This window comes from Coffea eugenioides, chromosome 3 (assembly GCF_003713205.1).
Source record: "Coffea eugenioides isolate CCC68of chromosome 3, Ceug_1.0, whole genome shotgun sequence".
Taxonomy (NCBI): domain Eukaryota; kingdom Viridiplantae; phylum Streptophyta; class Magnoliopsida; order Gentianales; family Rubiaceae; genus Coffea; species Coffea eugenioides.
The window spans coordinates 15417383-15443615 of record NC_040037.1 but is presented as its reverse complement, the minus strand read 5'-3'; the positions used below and the strand labels follow the sequence as shown (position 1 = coordinate 15443615).

At 39.0% G+C, this 26233-nt stretch overlaps 1 protein-coding gene and 1 non-coding gene across 2 annotated transcripts; one reads left to right on the top strand and one right to left on the bottom strand.

Moving 5' to 3' along the window:
• Positions 1–2039: 2039 nt before the first annotated feature.
• LOC113767190 lies at positions 2040–2146 on the top strand. The gene has a single exon (XR_003467910.1). It is a non-coding gene; the product is annotated as a small nucleolar RNA R71 (small nucleolar RNA).
• A 19884-nt stretch (positions 2147–22030) lies between these two features.
• Positions 22031–22513, bottom strand: LOC113766153. Its single transcript, XM_027310372.1, has 2 exons — positions 22228–22513; positions 22031–22164 (listed from the first exon to the last, which is right to left on the bottom strand). Exons 1-2 carry the CDS (start codon positions 22511–22513, stop codon positions 22031–22033), a joined length of 420 nt encoding a protein of 139 aa, XP_027166173.1.
• Positions 22514–26233: the final 3720 nt, after the last annotated feature.

The following is a 26233-nucleotide window of genomic DNA, read 5'->3' as shown; positions in this document are numbered from 1 at the left end:
GGCTATGCTCCACCCGATTGCCTCCTTGTGATCTCTAAGGAGTCGCACCAGTCTTTCCTCCTGACTTGGGGACAGATGTGCCGAGATGATCACCGGAAGCGTCTCCCGGTCTCCTAGGAATGCGTACTTTAGATGTTTTGGGAGAGGTTTCAGCTCTAACTCCGGTGCCTGCACAATTGAAGGAAGCGACTTTGTCTGAGCCTCTGGCACAAAAAGAGAAGCAAGCTCATACCTTGGAGATATGGTTGGAAGTGAGTGCAGGGTTTCAACTGTGTGGTGTAGCTCATCCCTCATGTCCACATCAAGAGTCACACCCAACTCAAGATGCTTGGTTAGGGCCATTTCTAATGCATCTTCACCATTCAATTCAAAAGTTTCCTGCACAAACGGCTCAATAATACTCAAAGCAAAGACTGGGTTAGATTTCTCTAGATACTTCATTGCCTCAAAAATGTTAAAATTCACAGTTTTACCATCAAATTCCATTGATAAATTACCCTCATTCACATCTATTTTAGTCCTGGCAGTGCTAAGAAACAGTCTACCTAACAAGATAGGTGACGGGTTTAATGATTTTTCATCTCCCATGTCCAAGATATAGAAGTCTACAGGAAAAACTAATTCATTTACCTGAACCAAAACATCCTCAACTAGCCCCTCTGGATAAGCATTTGTGCGATCAGTTAGTTGGATTATGATGGCTGTTTCTTTTAGTGGCCCAAGGTTCAGGGAAGCAAAAATGGTCTTTGGCATCACATTAATTGACGCCCCCAAATCTAACATTGCTTTTTTAATCGGTGTATTTCCTATTTTGCACGGGATCGTGAACATACCTGGATCTCCACACTTGGGTGGAAGCTTTCTTTGGAGCATAGCTGATACGTTTTCTCCCACCGCTACGCTTTCATCCCCTCTCAATTTCCTCTTATTGGTGCATAAGTTCTTGAGAAATTTCGCGTATTTCGGCACTTGCTTGATTGCTTCCAACAAGGGGATGTTGATTTCCACTTTCCTGAATAAGTCCAGGATCTCTTTTTCCTTCTCTGCCTTCTTCGTCTTTGCCAACCTGCATGGAAAAGGGGTTAAATTAGATTTAACGGGTATTGATGGTGTACGAGTTACCTCAGGATCTCCACGAATGTGTCCTTCTTCCTCTATCTCCTTCTCGATCTCGTCTTCACTTTTACTCTTCAAGTTCGTGACCTTTGGCCCCTCCACTTCCTTGCCACTCCTTAATGTCATGGCACTTACATTTCTGGAGTTTGCCTCAGGTTGCGATGGCAATTTTCCATAGACGTGGGACTCCAGGCAATTAATGGCAGTTGCCATTTGACTCATGCGAGTCTCCATGTCTTTCATGCCTGCTTTGGTGTCCTGCTGGAACTAAGCTATATTCGAGGTCAATAATCTGGTCTCCTGCTGGAGCTGTCTTGTCTCTTGCTGGATTTGGGAGGTAGTAGTAGCCAGACTTTTGACAATATCCTTCAAAGAATTCCCTGTGTTGGAGGATGAAGGTTGGGGTTTCGGTTGCCATGGTTGCTGAAACCCTGGTGGACGATTGGAGAGTGAATTTTGTGGTCGGTTTCCATAACTGAAATTGGGATGGTCTCTCCAACCAGGGTTGTATGTGTTGGAGTACGGGTCATACTGCCTGCGGGCGCGGGCACACCTCCGGCCATGTTTACCTGTTCCGCCCCGTCCTCTTGCAAAATGGGGCACGTGTCATGCAGTGGTCCATGCTAGTGCAGATTCCACACACCTTCGCTCGCGGCGTGTCTCTAATGGCTAATTGCCTAACGACAGACGTCAACTCTGACAGTTGCTGCTGAATGGATGAAGTCTGTACCTCGTTGACTCTACGGGGAGGGTTGCTCTCACGGAAGCCAAATTGCTGGGAGTTCTCTGCCATTGCTTCGATAAGCTCCCATGCTTCCTTCGGTGTCTTGTTTGCCAGTGCTCCCCCACTCGCAGCGTCAATGATACTCCTATCGGTTGATTGGAGCCCTTCATAGAAGTATTGGATTAACAGTTGTTCACTAATTTGATGCTGCGGGCATCTAGTGCACAACTTGTTAAACCTTTCCCAGTATTCATACAAGGACTCACCTGGATACTGTTTAATGCTGCAGATCTCCTTCCTCAAACTTGCAGCCCGGGATGCAGGGAAGAATTTTTCCAAAAACTTCTTTTTCAACTGTGCCCATGTGGTAATACTACCCGCTGGTAGGTAGTATAACCAATCTTTTGCTGCATCCTTGAGAGAGAAGGGGAAAGCTCTAAGTCTTATCTGCTCCTCAGTGACCCTAGGAGGTTTCATGCTAGAGCAAACTACCTCGAACTCCTTGACATGTTTGTGGGGTTCTTCCCCAGAAAGACCGTGGAATGAAGGTAGAAGGTGAATCAACCCCGACTTCAGCTCGAAGGCGGTATTCTCAGCCAAAGTGGGGAATGTGATGCACAAGGGCTGGTGAGTCAGCTCCGGGGCAGCCAGCTCCCTTAATGTTTGGGTGTTGGCCATGCTTGTTTCGTCTTCTACTGACTCGTTTGCAATAAACGAGTGCCCTTCTTTTCGTCTCTTGGTCTCTTGCCTCCGCCTACGCGCTGTCTTCTCAACCTCAGGGTCGTATATCAATTCACCTGTGCGAGAAGAATGGGGCATAAACTAGAAAAAATACCAAGAAGAATAAAATAAAATGAAAACTGAATTTGAAAAGAAACAAATAATCCAAACGCACGCTACCCGGCAACGGTGCCAAAAATTGACAGGTGCCGAACCTGTGCAATAATAATTACTAAAAAGTCCTAGTTACCACCACAATTAATATAGAACAAATTCAAGTACTGAATCAGGGATCTTAGGTGTGCAATGGGTTACTTGATTCACCCTGTTCCCGAAGAGTTTGCTTGATTCGATATACCAGATTTGTCTATAAAAATATTAATTTTGCATACAATGGCAAGTAGGGTCGATTCCACAGGGAGCGGGTAGAAAATTATTTCTTTTCAAGTCAATAGAATAAAATTGGGGGATTTTTAATGGGAGGCAAATAAAAAATAAGAATAAAAATAAAGTAAACTGAATTCAAAACTAATCCACAAAGCACAAGTTACTAGAAATAGCAATTAATGAAATTCTACCCAAAGGATCAACTGCTCAGGCACGGTCCAATTAAATGATCATCGATGCAAAGATATTTCATTCATTCATTACTAGGCTGGTTATAGTTATCAACAAGCTCTGACAACCAGTTCTTCCTTACCTTTTCGACGGTCAAGGTACGACCATTGACTGCTTTTCTAACCAGATAACAACCCTAGGTACGACCGTAGAAATTTAATTACCCAATTGCATTAAAGCAAGAAGAACCCAACCCTAACTAATAAACACGCTAAGAGGGTTTATTTAAGTTAGATCCTACGTTTCCCCAACATAAAGCCAATTATGGTGGTTGTCACTAGGTATCAACTAAACGAACAATGACGGATTCAATTTAGTTAATGTGACAGTAAGCTATTAAATTAAATCAAATACCCGGCCGTTGATATTCAATTAATAAAACACCCATGAACAATTAATTCAGGAAACGCACGAATAGCAATAAATTGGAAGAAATAATGATGATTCGATTAGATCTCACAGATATTATGGACCGCGCCCTCACGTCAACCTTTGGGTAGAGGAGGAAATTAGCCGCTCCTCATCGTATCAATTTCGCATGATTCAATTGACATCATCCGCACAATTACCCAAGAATCAATTGCCCAGAAATTGGGGAGGATGAATTAATCGAAGAAACAATCAACGAAAAACCTAGCTCTGTCTTGTATTGGAGCCGCAAATACAAAGCAAAAGCCAACGGAGAATTGTCAAAGGCGAAAGGAGCGAATTCAAGAGTCAGAGTCGCATAAAGCGAAAACTACAGAAAAGGAGAAAGTCTCCAATGTCTGACCCAAAGCCGCAGAAGAAACAAAAGAAAAAACAAAAGCACCCCCAAAAATTGCAAAAAGTAAAACTAAAGCTAAAAGAAGTGATCCCCCCGAATCTTGCTTTTTCCTCCTTTTTATAGCCGCCGTCAGTAGTATTCCTCCCAGGAGGAGGCTTTTGCCTAAGGGGCGCTGATCCCACGCTTCAGGTTCACGTGGACCGGGGTCCGGCTTTTCGGTAGCGTCTACCTTGTCTGGCGTGGCCACGCCCTGAGATGAAAGGTCTTCTGGAAATTTACCTCAAGATATCATTTTTAATGCTAACCACCTACAATTCACACAAATATCAAATATGAGTGAAATTTCATTTTTTAGCACCATGAATAGCCAAAATTAGGACAAGATGACAGTGCAAAATGTGCCAAATAACTGCTCTATCACACCTGTTGTTGGTTCTGATTGCATTCTTTTCAAGGCCATATCCAAGTATGTAATCAAGCTAATTATAGAGGGAACAAACACGGTTAAGAAAACTTTGCTGGGATTGAAAATGCTTGCTTTACTTTCTAGGGTGTGAATTAGTACTTTAAAGGATCCGAATCATACTGCGTAAGCCTGTAAATAGATTGAAGGTGATCCTTGTAGAATAAAGCTACTACAAATTCAGCACTCACATAGCAGATGAAGGGTACTACAAAAATGTCCTATTAGTTTCCAGATTGACCTCAACTTGCTAAGTGACAATAAAGTTTTTACATTTCAATTCGGTCTCTCAGGCATAAATCTGAGGAGCATAATTACTCTAGAAATTATTAATTTCGACCTATTATGTCTACTACAAGATTTAGAAGAGATAAAGTCTGCTGGTAAACTGAAAGATTATGATTTTTTTTTTTAAAAGATAGTTTTGGATTCTTAACTTCTAACTTATTGACTTTGACATGTAAATTATTCAAAACTCTCCACCACTCAAAGTATCAACTTAGTTAAGCCGTCATCATATAGCATTGTAATTGCATGCATGGAATATTGCCATCTATTTAGTATAGCTTTTTTCTTTTTAACTTAGTATAGCTTGAGAAACTGAGGATTTAAAATTATTTGAATCTCATTTGTTTACTCATTTTATTATTTGTCTAGGTTAATTTTGTTCAAATTTTACTACTCTTACATCCGTTATAAATTGTTGTACTATTAATAATGGAGGAAATTGTTTAAAAAATATTATTGTTTAAATGCCATTTCAGTATAAATTAATTTGCAATTCTTAAGTAAGTACTAGTTTTTTGTGATTTGGAGTTGTGTATTGTTTTCATATTTGTTCGTTTTCCTCTAGTGAACATTTATAACTCTAGCCAATTATGTCTGTGTGTTTATATTTATATATACACATTAAGTTTTAAGACTTTGTAATTAAAAGTGCAGTGGTCTCCACAAAAATAATGCAAAATGATCCTTTACCGTGGCGGGGTGGTTTTTTTTTTTTTTTGGGAGGGGGGGAAGTAATTTTGGTATTCAAGTTATTAGAGAACATAGGCTTTGGATCTTTATGTTTTCTTTAACCAAAAAAGAGGGGAAGGACAAGTGTGGAGTACCTGAACTTTTTCTGAAGTGCAAATATCATTTGCTTTTTCCAAATTGACCTCAACTTAGTAATTAAGTGACATTGAAGTTTTTACATTTTAATACGGTTTCTTAAGCAATGTACTGAGTAACATAATTACTTGGGTATATGATGACAAGCAAGTAGAGCTTATTGCCCCCACATAGATGTTATTTTTTTCTACTGCAAGATTTAGAGTAAATAAAGTCTGCTATTAAACTTAAAGACTACTTGATTGTGTTTGGATAAAAATATTTTGTAGTTAAATTAGATAGGAGCTTACAACACCGCAATAATAGTTTCTTTAGCACGAGTAATGGGTTGCTTGCTTATTAAAACGGAAAAAAAATACAAGTGATAAGTTTCCCAATAGAAATTATGGGAACCAAAAATAATGAAAATTCCCTCGAAAAAGTTAAAGGTAGCACACATTATTAAATTGTCACTCTAATAATCGTAGAGTGGTGAACCATTGAGCTTGGCTCAGTAGTTGTAGGTGAGAGTTCAAATCCTAGTTGCAGTGAAAAAAATCTTAGGGTGGTGTCAAAGCATCTCTTTGGTCTAATAAAGATCTGTGTATCTGTTAGTCCCTAATACAATTCTCTTTAGACTCTCCCTAGACTAGAGTAGGTTATACTATCCCTCCTCTCTAGTTTAGGATAAAATAGGTTATACAATTACCATTTTGGAGAAAAAAAAACATAGAGTGATGGGTTCACTGCTTCTGAACCCTCACAGGGTATTGGTTCCATAGAATTTGATTCGTGTCCCTGTTTTCTTCAAGAAGAATTATGCTTTTTCCTTATCTTTACTTTCTCATCTACCTTGTATATAAAAAGAAGGGTAAAAAATTAAAAAGCCTCATGTGGTAAGTCTAATACACAGAAAAATCTCTCATTTTTTAAAATATACAACACCACACCTCATGCTTTGAGCTAAATTGTAAAGATGATGGAATCTGTTAAATTTAATGGAAATGACATATTGGAACTTAAAAAAATTTTATACCTAATTTTTAACAAATATGGCTATTTTACCCCTTAACCCTCAATTCTCTCTATTTAGAGAGTAAAACAAATAATTTTTTTGAACCGTCTTTTGCTTAATTATATCAGGGCGTTTTGGTCATTTCATCGATTTCCGTTAAGTTTAACGGATTCCGTCACCTTTACAATTTAGTTCAAAACATGAGGTGTCATATTGTATATTTTAAGACCATGAGAGTTTTTTTGTGTATTAGACTTGTCACAGGAGGCTTTTTTGTTTTTTACCCTAAAAAGAAAGAGAGGTTACTGTAACAACCTCTTTTTTTTTGCCAAGCGTATAATCTATTATTTTGACAAGTGTCAATTTTTATTTGTAATTGAATTTTTTGTTCCACTATTTTTTTGGTTAGTCAAAAGTCATAAATATCTCTCCTGCCAATTCTTCTTTTCTTCCTCTTTCTGCCTCTGCTTTTAACTTTCATCTCCCTCTTTTTTCTTCATCTTTCTTTTCCCCCCCTTTAGATTTTTTCTTTATAATTAAGTATACTAAAGTTATTTTCTTACTATTTTTTTAGATGATTATTGTTGACCATGGAGAGGTGTCGCAACAATTAATTGATTTATATTATCAATTCCTATTCCATCAGTTTTAACTCTTTAATCTAGTATTTTGCTTTTTTTTTCCCTTCATCCTAATTTTTCTCTGCCTTTTCTCGTTCTACTCAATCAATGCATTTTTTCCTTTTCCCTCTATAATTAATTGAATGTATGTTTTTCTCGCACAGGAATGGATATTTCTTTTATTCTATTGTTCAAAAATCATGATTCATGAATCATGATCATCTTTTTTTTTTTAGGAGAAACATAGACAATAGACCTTATACCTCCACTACTCCTACTGTCTAGTATATTCCATTTTCTGTTTATTCCTATTCTTCCCTCATTTCACACTGCCAAATATGGACTTAACTTTTTTTTATTAACTGTATTTTTAACTTTTTTTATTAGCTGTATTTTATTTAGCCTTTATCATTTTTTTTTTTACCTTTTTATTCCGTTACCTTGGTGTATTTATTTATTTTGGCTTGATCTCCTTGATATTCATTAAGCTTTCTATTATTTTGGTTCTGCTAATCGATTTTCCTTTTGTGCGGTTTGTCTTAAATCTAAATGCAAAATTTATTTTTTGCAATTTTGATGTTTTAGTTCCTTTTCATAATTGAATCTTGTACTTCTTTTACTAATTCTTTGGTACTGAATTTTTGTACCCTTTATATGCATCGAAAACCCTTCCATTCAACTTTCTTCCAAGTTTTATTGTGAATTTGTAGGATAGAAATTTTTACATAATGGTGTCTTGTTTGAAAAAAAAATAGTGGTGAAATTTTATGCATTTGTAATTATAATAGCATGATACTTCAGTTTTATGAAGCATATGTCATTTATAATATTGAACCGATTTTGCATTTCTCATGTGCTTGATTTTTGAATTCTTTGCTGTTGTTTGTCCATACAATATAGTATATATCTCTATTACATTATAATACACAACTTGGAGCAACTTTTGGAACATTCCACTAAAGATAAACCTTTTTAGGCTCATTTTTTGATAATTATAATTATTTTTTATTTGAAAGCAAATTATAGTGTAATGAATTTTAACCATAATTTTATAGATGGGCCAAGCACAGTCTGGTTCCTTCTAGTTTGACTAATAGTTAATCTCCCGAGCATATGGGTCGAGCAATGACTTTGCCGAGGATAGGGATAAATGAGCTCCAATGGCTAGGTTAGAGTAACAAAGTTAGAGGAAGAACGATGTCGTGAATATACTTTTGGTCGCATATATAACAAAACACCGTTGAAAAGCCTATAAAAATTATCTTACACGGTGTTTTTAAGCTTCAAATGAAAATTGATAAGTTTATAACTAAAATTTATAAGATCTATTTTGATGAAATTAGCATAGGAGCATACGCGTTGAACATAGTGGGCATTTGTTTTAGGAATACGTACTAAGATAATTTTTTAAAATTAATTAAAAAGAATAGGAATTTAACTATTTAAATTTCATATTGCTATCAATTTTCTCCTCCAACAAAACATATAAATTATTTTAACAAAACTTTATTGATAGTATGTCTTAGTAGGAAAGTATAGAAAAGGGTTAGCTATATTGCCAAAACAATTATGTTCTTGCCAGAGCAATTTCACTCTCAATGATAGTAATACCCTCACAGACCAAGAGTAAACATATTTTGTGCTGTAAAGATCCACATAATCAAACAAGCACCAAAATTGAAAACCAATCTAAAGTGGGACTTGGCTCATCTTTAGTGGATTTTTTTCATTTTTCGCAATACACATCTAGATATATGACACGTATCTTCATTTATAAACAAAGGTCAGAATTAGTCAAATTTAAAATGACCATATACTTTCATAGTAATTAAAGACGTGTGTCATATATCTAAATATGCATGGTACGAAATGAAGAGAGAATTCACTAGTGAGGACCAAATCCGTCTAAAGTGATATCAGCAAACTCTATCATGTTTTCTATTGTAGATTCACAATTAGATGATCAATCATTTCACAGTTGAGAAGGGCCCATCTAACATCGTTTGCAAATTTGTTCATTTTCATTAGGTAAGACTTATAGCTTGCGCGTGTTCTAGTTTTTGCAAGGAGAACCACATTGTTGTTACTTGTTACCCTTACTTTCTCATTTGGTTAAAGTTAACTAAGCCTTAGCCAGCATATGTGATAGGGCGATAATTGAGCGTTATTACATTGATGTTTAGTCCTAATTTTGGCTAATTATGGTCCAGAGTAATGGGTTTCTGCTCATAATTGGTATTTGCGTCTATTGCATGCAATTGGTGTCAAAAGTGGCAAAAAGAAGCAAATTTCAGAAGACTAGGCATTCTCTGGCGTGCCCACGCCAGATAACGCAGAGCTGCATGGCAAAGACGGACCGCGAGTCCTATCCCTGGAGCTACTTCTTTTCTTTGGAGATACATTCTGAACCTACGTGGGATTAGGAAATTGTTGCAGAGAAGACTTTTGGCAACAATTCAATTAGAGAAATAAGGAAGCAATCCTTTTGAAAAACAAACTCTAAGTCGGAAAGCAAGTGTGCGGCGGAAACACTTTAAATAGGACAGAAGTAGACTAGGGTCTTTCATCTTTCGTCTTTGTCTTTTACTTCTCAACGCAAGTCTTAGACTGGCGGCGATACCCTTTTACTTTTCATCAACAAAAACTCCATGAAAACTTTGAATTGCTTTGTTGTCATGACTATGCGGCAAGGCTAGATCATTTATCTAGTTGAAGAGTAATCAAGACCCGGAGCACGAATAATTGTGAGATCATTTTGTTTATTCTAAATTCTACCTTTGTGAGTATTTAATTATTCTTTGTTTGAACAGTCTATTATTGTTTGGATTTATTGGATCAATATGACCAGTTGTTCAATTGTCTAAATAATATATTGCCAGTTAGGACAGGGGTGCGTATCACTTGAATGTCTTAAATTAGTGGCAAACGGTACCAATTTCATTGCCTCACAAGCAGTCTAATCTGGGTCGTAGGAATAATTAATCTAGTTTAAATGAACCCGCATGTGTGTTTGTTAACTAGAATTGGGTCTCTCTAATTCCTAAAGCTGTAATTAGATTAAATCCTTCGAGCGTCTCTGGGGTTATCTATTTTACAAGAAAGTAGTTTAAGAGCGTCTCTGAACTACTGTAAAATTAAGGAGAGATTGGGAGTTTGGCGGTTGCTAAATTGCTAGAACCAATTTATTTGCGAACGTGTGGATTAATTCAGGTATGTATGATCAATTGCGTGAACCGGTGCCGAGATTATCTCCTTGACTAGGTTATGTCAATTAATTGTTTATTACATTCTTTAGTTATTGCACTTCTTGCAATTGTTTAGTAATCCTGCATCTTTAATTTATTTCTTTTATTTCCCTTCCAAAAATCCCCCAATTATCTGTGTGTGATAAGTCTACCAGTTCCCTGAGGAGACGACCCTACTCACCACTATACTCATTCAGTTTTGGTAGTAGGTATAATATAAATTTTATTTTTGGTGGTTTGACACCCACCAAATTTTGGCGTCGCTGCCGGGGAACTGATGTCTGATTAAATTGTTTCTTTTTGAGTTCATCTTATTTTCATTTTTATTTTTTTTCTTTTCTTCTCTTATTTTTTTAATTAGTTTATGGCTGCAAGTCTTCCGTATTTTGGTGATGGATTGGATTTTATTTCTAGAAGGGGTTATGAGACTCATACTTTTTCTTATGATCGATTGGCTGTTGCAAATTGTGGAAGTTATTTTACCTCAGATCATTCAACCGACATATACCCCACATTTCAAGATGGCCTGAGTGCTTCAATCAACACTTTTCGAGATTTTCTACCTCAAAATCAAATGTGGTATGACCCTTACTCAAACGGATATGATCAAGGATGGTGGGACAACTCCAACTTTAATTATACGCCAGAGCCAATCAATTTTCAACATTAATATCAACAGCAACAGCCATCACCCATGTTAGGTATGTCTCTTGAAGAAATGGTTAAATTAATAGCTACTAACACACATGAATTTTAACATGAGACACAAAGGATGATTAAAGAGATGCAAGATGGAAGGCGTGAATTGGCATCTATAATGAGTAAATTGATTTCTCCAATTTATGAAGAATTGCCCTCACAGACCATCAACGACTTTAAAGAAAATGAGAGTACAATTATCCTGACCAATGACATGGAACTGCAAGAGTCTTAAGAAGAAGAATCTAAAGATGCAGTTGAAAAGGGAATTTGAGATACAAGAAATGGAACCCCAATGTCAAATTGTTCAAGTGAATGAATTCAGTGAACAATCTCCAATTGCGGTGACATCTCCTCCATTCATTAATCAATATTCTCTTGACTTTTATTCTTTAATTCTTATTAGTGAGATTGATTTTATTATACCAGAAAATTTTGAATTTCATGACAGGAATAAGTTAAGAGTCACGATGGCAAAATATCTCGAACCAATAAGTGCTCGTGATGGAGGAGTGAGTGAAGAATTAAGGTCATTACTTGTTTGTTTGGCACCATCTACAAATCCATGGAAGACCGTACCTCGTGTGCTCAATGATTACTCTATTTACGAGGGTTATCAGGACTATACAGAGGATGAAGCATTGAAACGAGGCACAAGATTTTATCCTCCATGAATAAACAGGGCAATGTCTACCCAAAAACATTAAAGAGAGGCGCTACTTGGGAGGCAACCCAAGAGTTTCAATTTTTAGTCATTTTTTTGTGTTTTTATTTCATATTTTGTGTTCAAGATCAGGTTGTTTTGGATTCCTATTGATAAAAAATCTTTATTGTAGGTCTTGGGTGTGTTCTGTGACGTTTTACTGGAATTAGAGTTTGATGAACAGAAAACTATGGGTTCCAAGGCGTGTCCACACCTTCCAACCAATGCGAGAAAGAAAAAAGAGAGCCTTGCAAGTCCACTCTTCTATTCAGACGCAAAAAACTGGCAGCCTTCTTTGCCCATGTTGGTTTTCAACCGCCTCATCCTCTTTCCCTATAGTGCTTTTGTAGCATTCTTTCGCCTTTTAGGGAAGCTCTAATTCCTTTCTTTTTGGTTTCTATTTTTCTTTACTCCATTGAGGACAATGTAGGTTTCTGGTGTGGGGGGGAGTAGTTCTAGCTCTTTACATTGAAAAAAAAATAAAACAAAACAAAAAAAGGAAAAATTAGATATATGATGAGTTCATTTGGCTACAGTTGAAAATGTCTAGAACTTGATGCTATGATGATGATTGCAATTACTCTACAAGCATGAGCAATGATATTATGTGGTTAAATGTCTTGTCTTCTTGATAATGAAATTGAATGATGAATTTTGCAAGACTTGGTGATTAGTAACCATTTTGTGAGCTGTCGAGCCAATGAGCATTGCATTGATAACTGCTCTATTTTCTTTCATTGAGTGATATCACACATGATTTGATTATTCTAGAACTTGCTTTGTTGTGCATGTCAAGATCACATCCCTGAGTTTGATGCATTAAAATGATAAGGGCACTTAGGTTCACCATTTTTAGCTTTTTAAAGACCAATCCTAATCAGATCTTCTCTAGTTGACCATGGTTGAACCTGGACCTTTCCTTTGTTTAAAAACTCATTTTGTCACCCCTAAACCTCTTGTGTTCAACTCTCTTTGTTTCTACCTCGTGTCAAAGGAATGCCTTGATTTCAATGCATGATGATTTCGAATTGGGTTGAAAGGAGATGATTGAAGTTAGCAAGTGTGTCTATATCCCCATGTAGTTGGGCATATTTAAAACAAAAAAAAGAAAAAAGGGGAGAAAGAGAAAAAAAAGGAGCACACCAAGAAACAGAGAAAAAACAAAAAAACAAAAAAAAATAAAAAAAAATAAAATAAAAAAATAAAAGAGAAAAAAGAGTGTTTTTGTCTATGTGTGTTCTGTTGAGAAAAATGGATGAAGTTCTTAGTTGTGCTTGCACTTGCTAATTTTTGTGAAAAGTTACGGTTAGACTTTGGAAAGATCAATGGAATGAAACAATGTTTTCAGAATCGGACCGGACCAGCCGGTTCGACCAGTCCGAATGCGAACCGGCCATGTCACCGGTCCGGTCCAGTATCAAACCCGGAAGGTAATGGAAAATCGCTACGAACCGGACGAACCGTACGAACCGTTAAAACCCGTATAAACCGGGAATCAGCGGTTCTCAAATTTTCGAACAATATAACCTCAAATTCAAAATAATAGCAAGAATGGAGGCTGCGAGATACGAACTCGAGTCTCTGAGACCACAATAAGGTACGCTTGCCACTAAACCACAGTCGAAGGACGAGCTATTGTTGTGTAGAATTGTACTTAACTAAAAAATAAAATCAGATTAAATAAAAAAACCCTAGTATTAAGAAAGTGCAGACGGCACATTTCATTTCAATATGAGAGTGCCACATTTTGTACATATCCAGAGGTTATAAATGGCTTGCTTGATTACATTGAAACAAAAGTGGATTGGTGCAACCCTGAAAAATTATCGCAAGAGGTTGGAATGTATCGGGAAAGACAAGGGAGTTTTGGACGCAAACTTGCTATTCTTACTAGCAAATCTGATCGGCCAGGTTATTTATATTTTTTTAATATCTAAAACTTGTGAATTTATTCTTTATTTGATCTAATATTTTAATATGATTGTGACAAAAAATTGGTGGAAGTTATATGGTTGTGATGCTCCGAATTTGCAAAAGCTTGCAATTAGAATTTTGAGTCAAACAGCTTCTTCTTCTGGATGTGAACGTAATTGGAGCGTTTTTGAACGCATTCACACTAAAAAAAGGAATATGTTGGAGCACCAAAGACTTAATGATCTTGTTTATGTGCACTACAATTTGCATTTGCAACATAAGTATAATTGATTTTTTACTTTATTCTTTACATTTTATTTATAAAGTAATATTAGATTTGTAACTAATGTATTTTATTGTAGGTTTGATCACCGAAAGAGATCTTATGATCCCATTGATTATGAATCTATTGATAAAATGAAATTTTAGGTCATAGAAGAAGAACAAGATGGCGAGCTTAATTGTGATGAATTGGAGGAAGAACTTGAAGAACTTCCTAAAGATGATTCTCAAGTAGTTGAAAGATGGTTTTAATATTCAAATAAATATATTTTTAACTTGTAATATGAGGTGCTAAAAGTACATTTTTTAATTTGAATTTTATTATAAATATGGAAAAATTCTTAATTGTTTCTTTATTTATTTATTTAGATGACGAAAGTGAAGTTGGGGAAGATAATGCTATTGATTTGGAAGCATTTCAGTGTAGGCGCCTTTTGGATGATGATGAAGATAATGATTGGTAATATAACATGTTAATTAGTGATGTTTAGTAGCAATTGATTCTTTTTGTGTTTGGTTGTATCTTTGCTTTTAGAAATTTTTTGACTTTTTTTTAGTTTCACCAATTAGATTTATATTTTTTGTAATAATTTTTTTAATTTTTCAGGTTAAATTGATGAAATTGTGAAGGAGGTGTTGTTGCCTTGTCATGCCAATGATGGAAGTTTGTTATTCAAATTGTTTGCCTTGAATATGAGTTGAACTCTATTATGGACTTTTTGAGAATTGTAAAAGAATGTCAACATTTATTTTATTTATTTTTGTGTTTTTGTTTGTGATAATTGATGAACATTTGGACTATATCTATCTATGTTTGTAATGAATATATGAAAACCTGTGATGAATTATGATATTTTAGTTATATTTATCATGTCAGGTTTCATGTATAACTTTTAGAAAATTTATTATTATCTCAACTTAAATTTAATTTTAAGTTATATTGGTGAATGTATTTTAGGGACTTAAGTTATTATCATGTTAGATTGTACATTAGCCGTTAAGTTTCAGTGTAGACTATAGAGTGAAGAACTGTGAACTGTAAAAAAAAAAAAAAAAAAAAAACGTTGAACCGGCCGGTCTGACCGTGAACCGTCCCTCTCTCCGGTTCGCTGGCCGGTCCAAGTTTAAAAACATTGGAATGAAGGATGAAATTGGAATTCATGCAGTGGGGTCAATGGTGTTTCCTTTGACTTAATAAACCTAAATTACTTGTTTGATTCAACCCGTGCCTGAGCTCCATTACAACCTGCATCAAGACCCTTTGATTTTTGCATTAAATTTGGATTCAGTGGTGGCGATGTGATATATTAGCAAGCATATGGTAACGTCATTTTATTGTGTGGCAAGAGTAACTCTTTGTGTTTCATGTCGGTGTGGTGAGTAATCATATATCATTCTATAAGAGAGGGTTAAGTCTTGCAATTTCTGAATTTGATAACATTGTTAGGAGGATAGGATATTTATACTCGCATGGTGGACTGCTGCATGTGTGTAACTGTGATTGTATTTCTGAGCTCCGAGATGCTTGAGGACAAGCATTGTCTTAGTGTGGAGGGATTTGATAGGGTGATAATTGAGTGTTATTACATTGATGTTTAGTCCTAATTTTGGCTAATTATGGTCCAGAGTAATGGGTTTCTGCTCATAATTGGTATTTGCATCTATTGCAGGCAATTGGTGTCAAAAGTGGCAAAAAGAAGCAAATTCCAGAAGACTAGACATTCTCTGGCGTGCCTACGCGCAGATAACGCAGAGCTGCGTGAAAAAGACAGACCTCGGGTCCAATCCCTGGAGCTACTTCCTTTCTTTGGAGACACATTTTGAACCTACGTGGGATTAGGAAACCGTTGCAGAGAAGACTTTTGGCAACAATTCAATTAGGGAAATAAGGAAGCAATCCTTTTGAGAAACAAACTCTAAGTCGGAAAGCAAGTGTGCGGCGGAAACACTTTAAATAGGACAGCAGTAGACTAGGGTCTTTCATCTTTCGTCTTTGTCTTTTACTTCTCAACGCAAGTCTTAGACTGGCGGCGATACCCTTTTACTTTTCATCAACAAAAACTCCATGAAAACTTTGAATTGCTTTGTTGTCATGACTATGTGGCAAGACTAGATCGTTTATCTAGTTGAAGAGTAATCAAGAGACTGAGGAGACGATCCTACTCACCACTATACTCATTCAGTTTTGGTAGTAGGTATAATATAAATTTTATTTTTGGTGGTTTGGCACCCACCAATATGTGATGAAAGGGGGCATCACTTGAAAAGATTATTAACTAACAGTTAATATCCCTAAACCATAAAAGACTGACAGGTTGTCGAAGCCTGCACAATAATAAAATTAAATCTATTTGCCAGTTAAAATGACCAAAACCCAATTCCAAGTACTGGAGCAGGGACTCTAGGTGTGCAATGGGTTACTTGATTCACCCTGTTCCCGAAGAGTTTGCTTGATCCGATATACCCGAATGGGATGGTTATTTTTTTCACAAATAATTATGAATTTGTAGACAGGGCAAATAGGGTCGTATCCACAGGGACTGGGTTTATTTGTTTCTTGAGAAATCCAAAGTAACACAGGGGGGTGATTTTGTAGGAACGACGACAATCAAATAAATTCAAATAAGAAAATAAAAAATAAATAACTAACTAGAAATTAAACAACAATTCACTGAATTAAGAGTAACAATAATTAAAGGCCTAAATCAATTAAAACAAGAAAACAATTAAAAATGAAATAGAGTAGACAACTAAGAACCAAATGGCAATTCACTAAAATCAAGATAATACTAATTAAAGATCTAGCCAAGAAATAACTTCAGCAACGGTTCACCTATTTGATCATTGATGCAAAGGCAATTCCAGTTATTTACTGATAAATAGGTTATAACTGTCAAACAAGCGATGACAGGCAATCCCTTCTTACTGTGTCGGTGATTAAAGTACGCCCGTTAATCACTGCTCTAATTGGGGAATAATCCTAGGTACGCCCGTAAGATTTAATTTCCTAATTGCCTTACATATTAGAGGAGCCCTATTCTAACCAAATAACACACTATCAGGGTTATTTTAAGTTAGCCCGCGTATCCCCCTGACACGAAGCTAATCGTGCTAGTTGTCACTATTTCAGGACAATTAAACAATTACGGATTTAATGCCCTAATTGACAATAGGTTACCAGATCAATTAATTATCCGGATCCAAGACAATCAATTAATTGAATAACCATAAGCATAGCAATCAAGAAATATACGAATACCAATAAATAAAAGGGAAAGATTAAATTAAATCGATCTCACAATTTTTAGGTAACCCAAAACATCCGTCGTTTCTTGACTAGAATGAGGAAATTAGTTTATATTTGATGAACTAAGCCCACGGGAAATTTCAGCAAAAGTCACGGCCTTAGTCTACATTTCAGGAATCCGCAATTCGTCGAACAATTAGAAGCAAATGAGAGTCACAGACGGCAATTGAATCTCTCTATTATTCCTAGCATCCGTAGAGCAAAGCCACTCAAAAGGTACAAGGAGGAAAAGTTGCTTCCTTCCTGACAAGCGTGGAGAAAAGCAATGAAAAACTAGCAAGAAAAATCAAAGTGAAGCTCTTAAGCCTTCCTCCATGCGTAAGAAGAAACTAGCTAAACTACTAAGAAGAAAAGTCAACAACTGCGGCTAAACTAAAAGACGAAAATCTCTGCCCCCAGTCCGCCGCTCACTGATCCTCTTTTTTTTTTCTTTTTAATTGCGGCGGCACCTCAGCCGAACGAAGCCCTCCGTCCGTCATTTCTTTGCGAAAATTACCAAAGTGGGCGTGACATCTTCTTTTCCAAAAATGCCCCTGGGACAAGCTTTATCATCTGGACTCTTTTTCTGTCAAATTAGCACATGTTATCATATTTTTGTTCTACTCCCTGAAATATACGCAACTTAAGAAAAATGAGTAGAATCCAGCAATTAATCCACATCAAGTCAGGTAATAGGGGAAATTAATAATAAAATAAATAGATAAATTGCAATCTATCAATTCCCCCCACACCTAAACCATGCTTGTCCTCAAGCATAAGAATAGTAAACGAACAGCAAAATTTGATAATGGCCATTGCTCTATCCACCAAATTGCCAAGATATCAAGAAAAAATCATATATCGAGCACTAGTGATTAAAATCCGAGAAGCATCCCCCCAGTTAGCCTCTAAACCACAAATTCCTTCAATTTCTAAACTAGCTAATCTAAGAAAAAAGGAATGGCATACAACATTTATCAGCTAATGGTCCAAATATTCACACAAGTCTCCATATTAAGTCCATAAACTGGCAAGCTTTCCTATTATTTATTCTCTCTTTTTTTCTCCCCTTTTTTTTCGTAAGTATTTTTTTTTTTGAGTCAATAATAATTAACACAAAAAGACTTAGTCTTTAGCCGTCGGGGCCTTTTGACGCGAACTCCAACATTTTTAGATGAAGGAGCCCGGTTACTCAGCTCCTACCGCTATACGACCACGTACTCATAGAAAGCACCACCTGTTGACGCGAGAATCGACACTTTTAGGTGCAGATTCCCGGTTACTCAATAGTAACTAATAGCGGAGTACAGTCAAGCTTATTCACAGCCAAACAATGCAAAAACGCAAAATAACAACACTAATAACCACGCATAGGAGCAGCTTGCCTCATTATTGCCAAACATGGAGAACTGGAGTCAATATTGGACCAGTTCACATTAAAATGCCAACAGTCATTCCCTATGCCTAGAAAAGTTAACAAAGAAATCAAAAGAGTCAAGCAGTCCGATAATCACCAAGGAGATATCTTGGATTCAACCACATTAACCCGATACATTTTTATTATTATTTTAAAAAAAAAAACTCGGCAAAAGTAGAATTAGAGTCAATAAACCAACATCCAAATTTTTATTTTTATTTTTATTTTTATTTTTTGAGAAAGCACATGAGAGATAAGCACCAAGAAAAGAAAATAAGCAGCTAGAAATAAAACTAACAACTACTAAAAACTAAAAACACTAGCACCCTATAAGGCCCCCCCACACCTATAGGACACATTGTCCTCAATGTGACGAATAAACAGCAAAAGTGAGAGAGAAAGCAACCAAACTTCCCTGAAGCTGGGTCAAAGCGGTGGGCGAGGTGGAAACGGAGGAGCGAAGCCCGTATGAAATAGAAACTGCGCCAAATTATGTGCCATGCCGGCGACATTGGCGTCAACGTTGACCATCCGAGCCTCCAAAGCCTGAACCTGCTCCCGGAGTTGCTGCCATTCAGTAGTCCCATGTGGTGGAGGTGGCGCAGAAGAAGATGGCCCAGCCGTGTCCTCGGCTGACCTAGGAAATGAGGAAGGCCCTGCTTGGGTCGAAGGGTGTGCCCCCGGAGCTCGAACTGGGCCCGGAGGGGTAAACAGGTAGGAACAGTCGGGCAGGTGCTCGACGACTCCCATCTTCTCCAAGCAATCCACGTCCAAGAGCTCCATCTCGAACGCCAAATGTAGGTCGTGGTCCTCCAGGTTAAGAACCCCCAACTGTGTCGCCAAGTGGGTGATATAGGACCCAAGGATTAGGGGCTTGTTCTTTTTGGCTAAGACGGTCTTGAACTGCGCCGCCAACCAACACCCCAAGTTGACCTTGATGTTATTCTTCATACTCCAGATGAAGAAAAACTCGGGTCGAGAGAGAATGCCGGAGCTGTCCTTCCGACCGGAGTAGCTGTAGGCTAAGAATCGATGAACGTATCGGGCGCTAGGGTCCTTAAGAAAGGAGCTCCTAGACCGAGAAGGGTCGTAGCGGTGCCGATCGGTAGACATGTCTTCCCACACAGTGCGGTAGCGGGAGAGAAAAGGTTCTATATAGTCACAGGCACTCTCACCATACTCCCTAGTCTCAGCATACTCTTGAGTAATGAACCCAAATGCCAGATTAAATTGGGTAATCGAAAAATTAAATTCCCAACCCATCAGACGGAAGCGGATGACATTGGGTGTCTCAACGGTGTACCTCGTGGGCAGCTCAAACTCAAAGGTAGAATAAAACTCCCGAGTCAGCTCGACAAAGGCGGGGCAGAAAATATCAAGATACGGGCGCCACCCGATGGCTGTAAACATCTGCTCGACCTCCTCTCGTATGCCTAGGCCCATCACAGTTAATATGTCCCAAGTTTTGCAAGGTATAATACGCCACTCACAGACCTTAGCATATCTCTGCTGATCGGCGGGTCTAGTGAAGGTTAGGTGCCCTCCAAAGTGAGCTGGGGTATCCACCTGAGCACCCCTACCCCTACCCAAGCGGGTTCGAACACTAGAAGAAGAGGGTAAGTTGGAAGGTGTATTCACAGGAATAGATGCATGTGGAGGGGGTTGAGAACGAGGGGCCCTAGACCTAGAGGATGATTTTGGTCTCACCATGTGGAAAATCCAGCAGAAGCAACTAGCAAAAGAAACTCAGCAAAAACAAAACAGAAATCTCCCAGTAGTAACCCAATCAATAACAATCAAAAGGGTTTCAGCAATTAAAAATGCCCAATGCCCCACAGAAGGCGAACAAACTGTTATGAGCTCAATGACTATAGCAATGAAAGTAACCCCAGCAAGTGTGCCAGTCCACAGAAGTCAATAAGTATCCCGATATAGTAAGGCCCCTCCCAATCAGCAATTCAACAAGTAATTAAACCGAATATTACCAATCTCAACAAGTAATTCACGCGGCCAGCCTCCCTAATTCAACAAGCAATTTCAGAAATAACTCAACCAAAATCCCAAAAGAAACCTCAGCGAGTTATCCAGCAATTCAAGCAAAATAGTGCCCAGCAATTCACAACGAGTCAACCAATGTCCACAATCAACATGAGGTTCAAAGTGTCCTCCAAAGTTAACAAACAATCACAGCAATTCAGTTCACCCAAAGTCCCAACAAATGGCTCCAGTTGGCCAATTAATTGCACAATTTAACCCAACCCAAAAGAAATAGCAGTTCCAAGCAAAAATAGTCCAACCAGTACCACTGGCAGAAATCACCAATTGAGAAAATAAACTCCAACCGTCAACAATGCCAATTGGGGAAAATCCGAAACAGCACCAATCAATATTAGAAATTGGGGAATGAAGTCCAAATACCTCCACCAGTACCTCGGCAGTCGGTGGACAGAGCAGCAAGCAGTGTCGCGGAACTGGAGTGAGAGGGAGCGACGCAAACGGCCGGCGGTGAAGCGGTTGTGGTGGAAGTGGAGGAAACGGAGGACGAGATGGAGGGAGAAGGAAGGGCGAGACTTGGTGGTGGCGCGCGCAGAGGGCGGCAGCTTGCGGTTGGCAGAGAGAGCTGGTGGTGGACAGCAGCGGAGAGAGAGGGAGAGAAACACAACGGACAGCAATTGGACTCCAGCGGCGGCGGCCCGCGGCGTCGGCGCGCGCGTGGATGGCGGCGTGCGGCTGGGAGATCGAGGAAGACGGTGGCGCGCGGTGTAGGTGGAGCAGGAGGCGCGCGGTTGGGGAGCACAGCGCGAGGTGGGTGGTGGACTTGAAGTGCGGCGGCGTGTGGAACAAAAGAAAGAGAGGGCGAACAGAGGCAGCGGGAAGAAGAAAGAAGAAAGAAAGAAGAAGAGGAAAGAAAGAAAAAGAAAGAAAAGAAGGAAAAAAAAGATTTTGTTTCTCTTTTTAGGCTCCATTTGAGCTACGGTGAGAAATATTTTTTTTTTTTGTTTGTTTTTTTTTTTTTTGAATCCTTACCTTTCCCGCGAACGTGACGCAGGCACGTCAAGAGGGCCAAAGGGCCCTCTGACCGTGAGCTTTCTGTTCGTCATGACGCGGGCACGTCATGAGGGCAGGATAGCTCTCTGACCGTGAGCACTCCCTGCGAGATGACGCGGGCGCGCCGAGTCAGATAGACACCTACAACTCACCAAAAACGAAAATTTCAAGCCCGAAACCAATCAAACTCAAGGAAAACACAGTGAGATTATCACACAAAGCCAAACAAACAAGTAAAAGAGATTGGGTTGCCTCCCAATGAGCGCCTTTCTTTAATGTCTTTGGCTAGACATAGTAAAGTGTCACTGATTAGGACACGGTGGTGCGTCTAGACTTATTGTCTCCACTTCTCCACTTGAAAAACTTTCGTAATAATGTTGGAGACGGTGTCCATTCACCACAAACTTATTGTCTGATTTAGCACTCTGGATTTCAACTGCACCATAGGGAAAAACATGAGTAACAATAAAAGGTCCAATCCAACGGGAACGTAGCTTACCTGGAAATAGCTTGAGCCTGGATTGGTACAAGAGGACCTTCTGACCAACTTCAAAGGTTTTTCTAGAAATTTGCTGATCATGAAATGCCCGACTTCTCTCCTTATAAATTAAAGCGTTTTCATACGCTTCGTTTCGGATCTCCTCCAACTCTTGCAAATCCAACTTTCGTTGGGCACCGGCCTCTTCCAAGTTCATGTTACATTGCTTAATCGCCCAAAAAGCCTTGTGCTCGAACTCCACTGGAAGATGGCACGGCTTCCCAAATACCAACCTGTACGGCGACATCCCTATAGGAGTCTTGTACGCCGTCCGATAGGCTCAGAGTGCATCTTCTAACCGTTGACTCCAATCTTTCCTATCGGGGCGCACCATTTTCTCCAAGATGGATTTGATTTCCCGATTCGATACCTCCGCTTGACCATTGGTCTGAGGGTGGTACGACGTTGAGACCCTGTGGGGTACACCATACTTGCGAAACAACGCAGCTATGGTTTTGTTGCAGAAGTGCGTTCCCCTATCACTGACAATAGCTCTTGGCATTCCAAATCGCACAAAAATATTAGCCCTGATAAAATCAACAACTACTTTCGAGTCATTAGTCCTAGTGGTCTTAGCCTCCACCCATTTAGACACATAATCAACTGCCAGCAAAATATATATAAAACCAAAGGAAGTAGGAAAAGGCCCCATGAAATCTATACCCCAAACATAAAAAATTTCCACAAAAATCAACGGGACTTGGGGCATATGATCTCTACGGGCTATATTACCTACCCTTTGACAGCGATCACATGACTTACAGAACACATAGGCATCCTTAAACAACGAAGGCCAATAAAATCCACTTTCTAAAACCTTATGAGCAGTTCTCTTGGGTCCAAAATGACCTCCACAGGCAAAAGTATGACAGAAAGCTAAAATAGATTGAAATTCCACTTCACTTACACATCTCCTCATCACTTGATCTGCACATCTCTTCCACAGGTACGGGTCATCCCAGATGAAGTACTTGGCGTCGCTCTTCAATTTATCCCTCTTCGATTTTGGCCAACCTGCAGGAAAATTACCCGTTACTAGATAATTGACTAAATCAGCATACCAAGGCAATTGAGAATTTAAGGAAAATAAATGCTCTTCAGGGAATGCATCTTTCAAAGGCTCGCTCTCCCCCCCAACTGGTATGCGACTCAAATGGTCTGCTACTAGATTCTCTGAGCCTTTTTTATCCCTTATCTCTAAGTCAAATTCCTGTAGTAGCAATATCCACCTGATGAGCCTCGGTTTGGCATCTTTGTTGGTCATTAGGTACCTTAATGCTGCGTGGTCAGAAAATACAATTACTTTAGCACCTAACAAATATGACCTGAATTTTTCTAAAGCAAAAATTACTGCCAGGAGCTCCTTCTCAGTAGTGGAGTAATTCAGTTGAGCTCCATTCAATGCTCGGGACGCATAGTAGATGACATGGGCTGCCTTTCCCATTCTTTGCCCCAGCACAGCCCCTACAGCATGATCACTGGCATCGCACATGATCTCAAATGGTAGACTCCAGTCAGGGGGCTGGATGATTGGGGGCGAGGTCAACAACTCTTTCAACTTGTCGAAGGCTTTCTCACATTTGTCATTGAATTCGAAGGTCACCTCCTTTTGTAAGAGTTGGAACAACGGGGCCCCAATTTTTTAAAAATCCTTGATGAACCTCCGATAGAAACCTACATGTCCAAGGAATGAGCGTACCTCCCGCACACTAGCGGGGTAAGGCAAAGCAGATATAATATCTATTTTCGCCCTGTCAACTTCAATACCCTTAGACGACACAACATTACCTAAGACTATCCCGTGGTCAACCATAAAATGACATTTTTCCCAATTGAGCACAAGATTAGTCTCTATACACCTTATCAGGATCAATTTCAGATTATCTAGACATGTATCAAAACTATCACCATACACACTGAAATCATCCATGAAAACTTCAATTATTTTCTCCACATACTCAGAAAAAATACTTACCATACACCTCTGGAATGTTGCAGGTGCATTGTACAACCCGAATGACATTCGTCTATAGGCAAAGGTCCCGAACGGGCACGTGAAGGTTGTCTTCTCTTGATCCTCTGGTGCAATTGCTATCTGAAAATAACCTGAAAATCCATCCAAAAAGCAATAATAAGCTCTACAAGCCAATCGTTCAACCATTTGGTCAATGAAAGGGAGAGGGAAATGGTCCTTTTTGGTGACGGCGTTTAGCCTACGGTAGTCAATACACTGCCTCCATCCAATGGGTTTGCGCACTGGCACGAGTTCACCCGTTTGGTTGGCCTCTACCGTCACTCCTGCCTTCTTTGGGACTACCTGGACCGGACTCACCCAAGGGCTATCTGATATTGCAAAAATGATCCCCACATCTAGCAATTTTAAAATTTCTTTCTTTACAACTTCCATCATTAGGGGGTTGAGCCTCCTTTGAGCCTGCCGAACAGGTTTAGCATCCTCTTCCAATCTAATCCGGTGCATACAGATGGCCGGGCTGATCCCCTTAATGTCTGCGATTGTCCAACCTATCGCCTCTTTATGCTCTCTAAGGACCCGGATCAGTTTCTCCTCCTGGATTTTTGACAGTGCCGAGAGATAATCACCGGGAGTGTCTCATTGTCACCCAAATATGCATACTTCAAGTGCTCTGGTAAGGGTTTCAACTCCAAAACAGGCGCCTGCACCACCGATGGCAATACCCTCTGGTGAGATTCGGGAATGAATATAGGTGAAACTTCGTACCTTTTTGTGGAGGTTGGCAATGAGTGTAGTGCTCCTATCGTGCATTTTAAATCTTCACTCCACTCCACCTCAGGAGTTGTCTCCAACTCGAGGTGCTTGGTCAAAACTACCTCCAACTCATCCCTGCCAACAGTTTCAAATACTTCCTGCACCGCAGGGTCAATAGCACTCACAGAGAAAATTGAGCTAAAGTTGGAGTTTGAGGGATATTTCATAGTATCAAAGATATTAAAGTGCACAATTTTCCCATCAAATTTCATGGACAAGGTACCCTTATTAACATCAATTTTTGTTTGTGCTGTACTCATAAAGGGTCTACCTAATAACAAAGGTGAGGGATCGGGCGAATGATCATCATCCATATCAAGTACATAAAAATCAGCTGGAAACACCAAATCATTAACTTTTACCAACACATCTTCAATCAACCCATCAGGATATGCATTGGTTCGGTCAGCTAATTGAATAATTATCCCAGTTTCTTTTAATGGACCTAGTTTTAGAGAAGCATAGATAGATTTAGGCATGACATTAATTGATGCTCCCAGATCTAACATGGCCCTTCTAATCACAGTGTTGCCTATCCTACAGGGGATAGTAAACATACCTGGGTCCCCGCACTTGGGTGGAAGCTTTCTCTGCAGGACCGCTGACACATTCTCCCCAACAATGACCCTCTCATCTCCCCTCAACCTCCTTCGGTTGACACACAAGTCCCTTAGGAATTTGGCATATTTTGGTACTTGTTTGATTGCGTCTAACAGGGGGATATTTATCTCAACCTTGCGAAAAACCTCCAAAATCTCCTTCTCCTTATCCTGCTTTTTCGATTTTTCCAACCTGCTAGGAAAAGGAGGCGGGTTAGTTTTAACTGTAATTACTGGGTCTGGAAGTACCTTTGGGTCTGCACCATTGCTGTCCTCCCTCTCAAACTCATTTTCGATCTTTTCCTCATCCTTATCCTTAGGGATCACAGGTTCAGGCCCCTGAATTTCCTTCCCGCTCCTTAGGGTCATTGCGCTCACGTTCTTCGGATTTAATTCAGGCTGAGACGACAATTTACCTTGGTTCTGGGAATCCAAACGGTTGATTGTTGTGGCCATTTGACTTATCTGATTCCTTATGTCCTGCATTTCGGAGTCCGTCCTTTGCTGATTTTGCATAATGGTTGCCTCCGTCCTTTGCTGATTTTGCGTAATGGTTGCCATCATTTGTTTCATCATTTCC

Bases quoted from the DNA above. Each gene is read 5' to 3' on its own strand.
- LOC113766153 (XM_027310372.1), bottom strand. From the start codon at position 22,513: ATGTCGCCGTACAGGTTGGTATTTGGGAAGCCGTGCCATCTTCCAGTG. The intron at 22,165-22,227 runs GTAAGCTACGTT...CCTATGGTGCAG, and splicing joins CAGGCTCAAGCTATTTCCAG to TTGAAATCCAGAGTGCTAAA.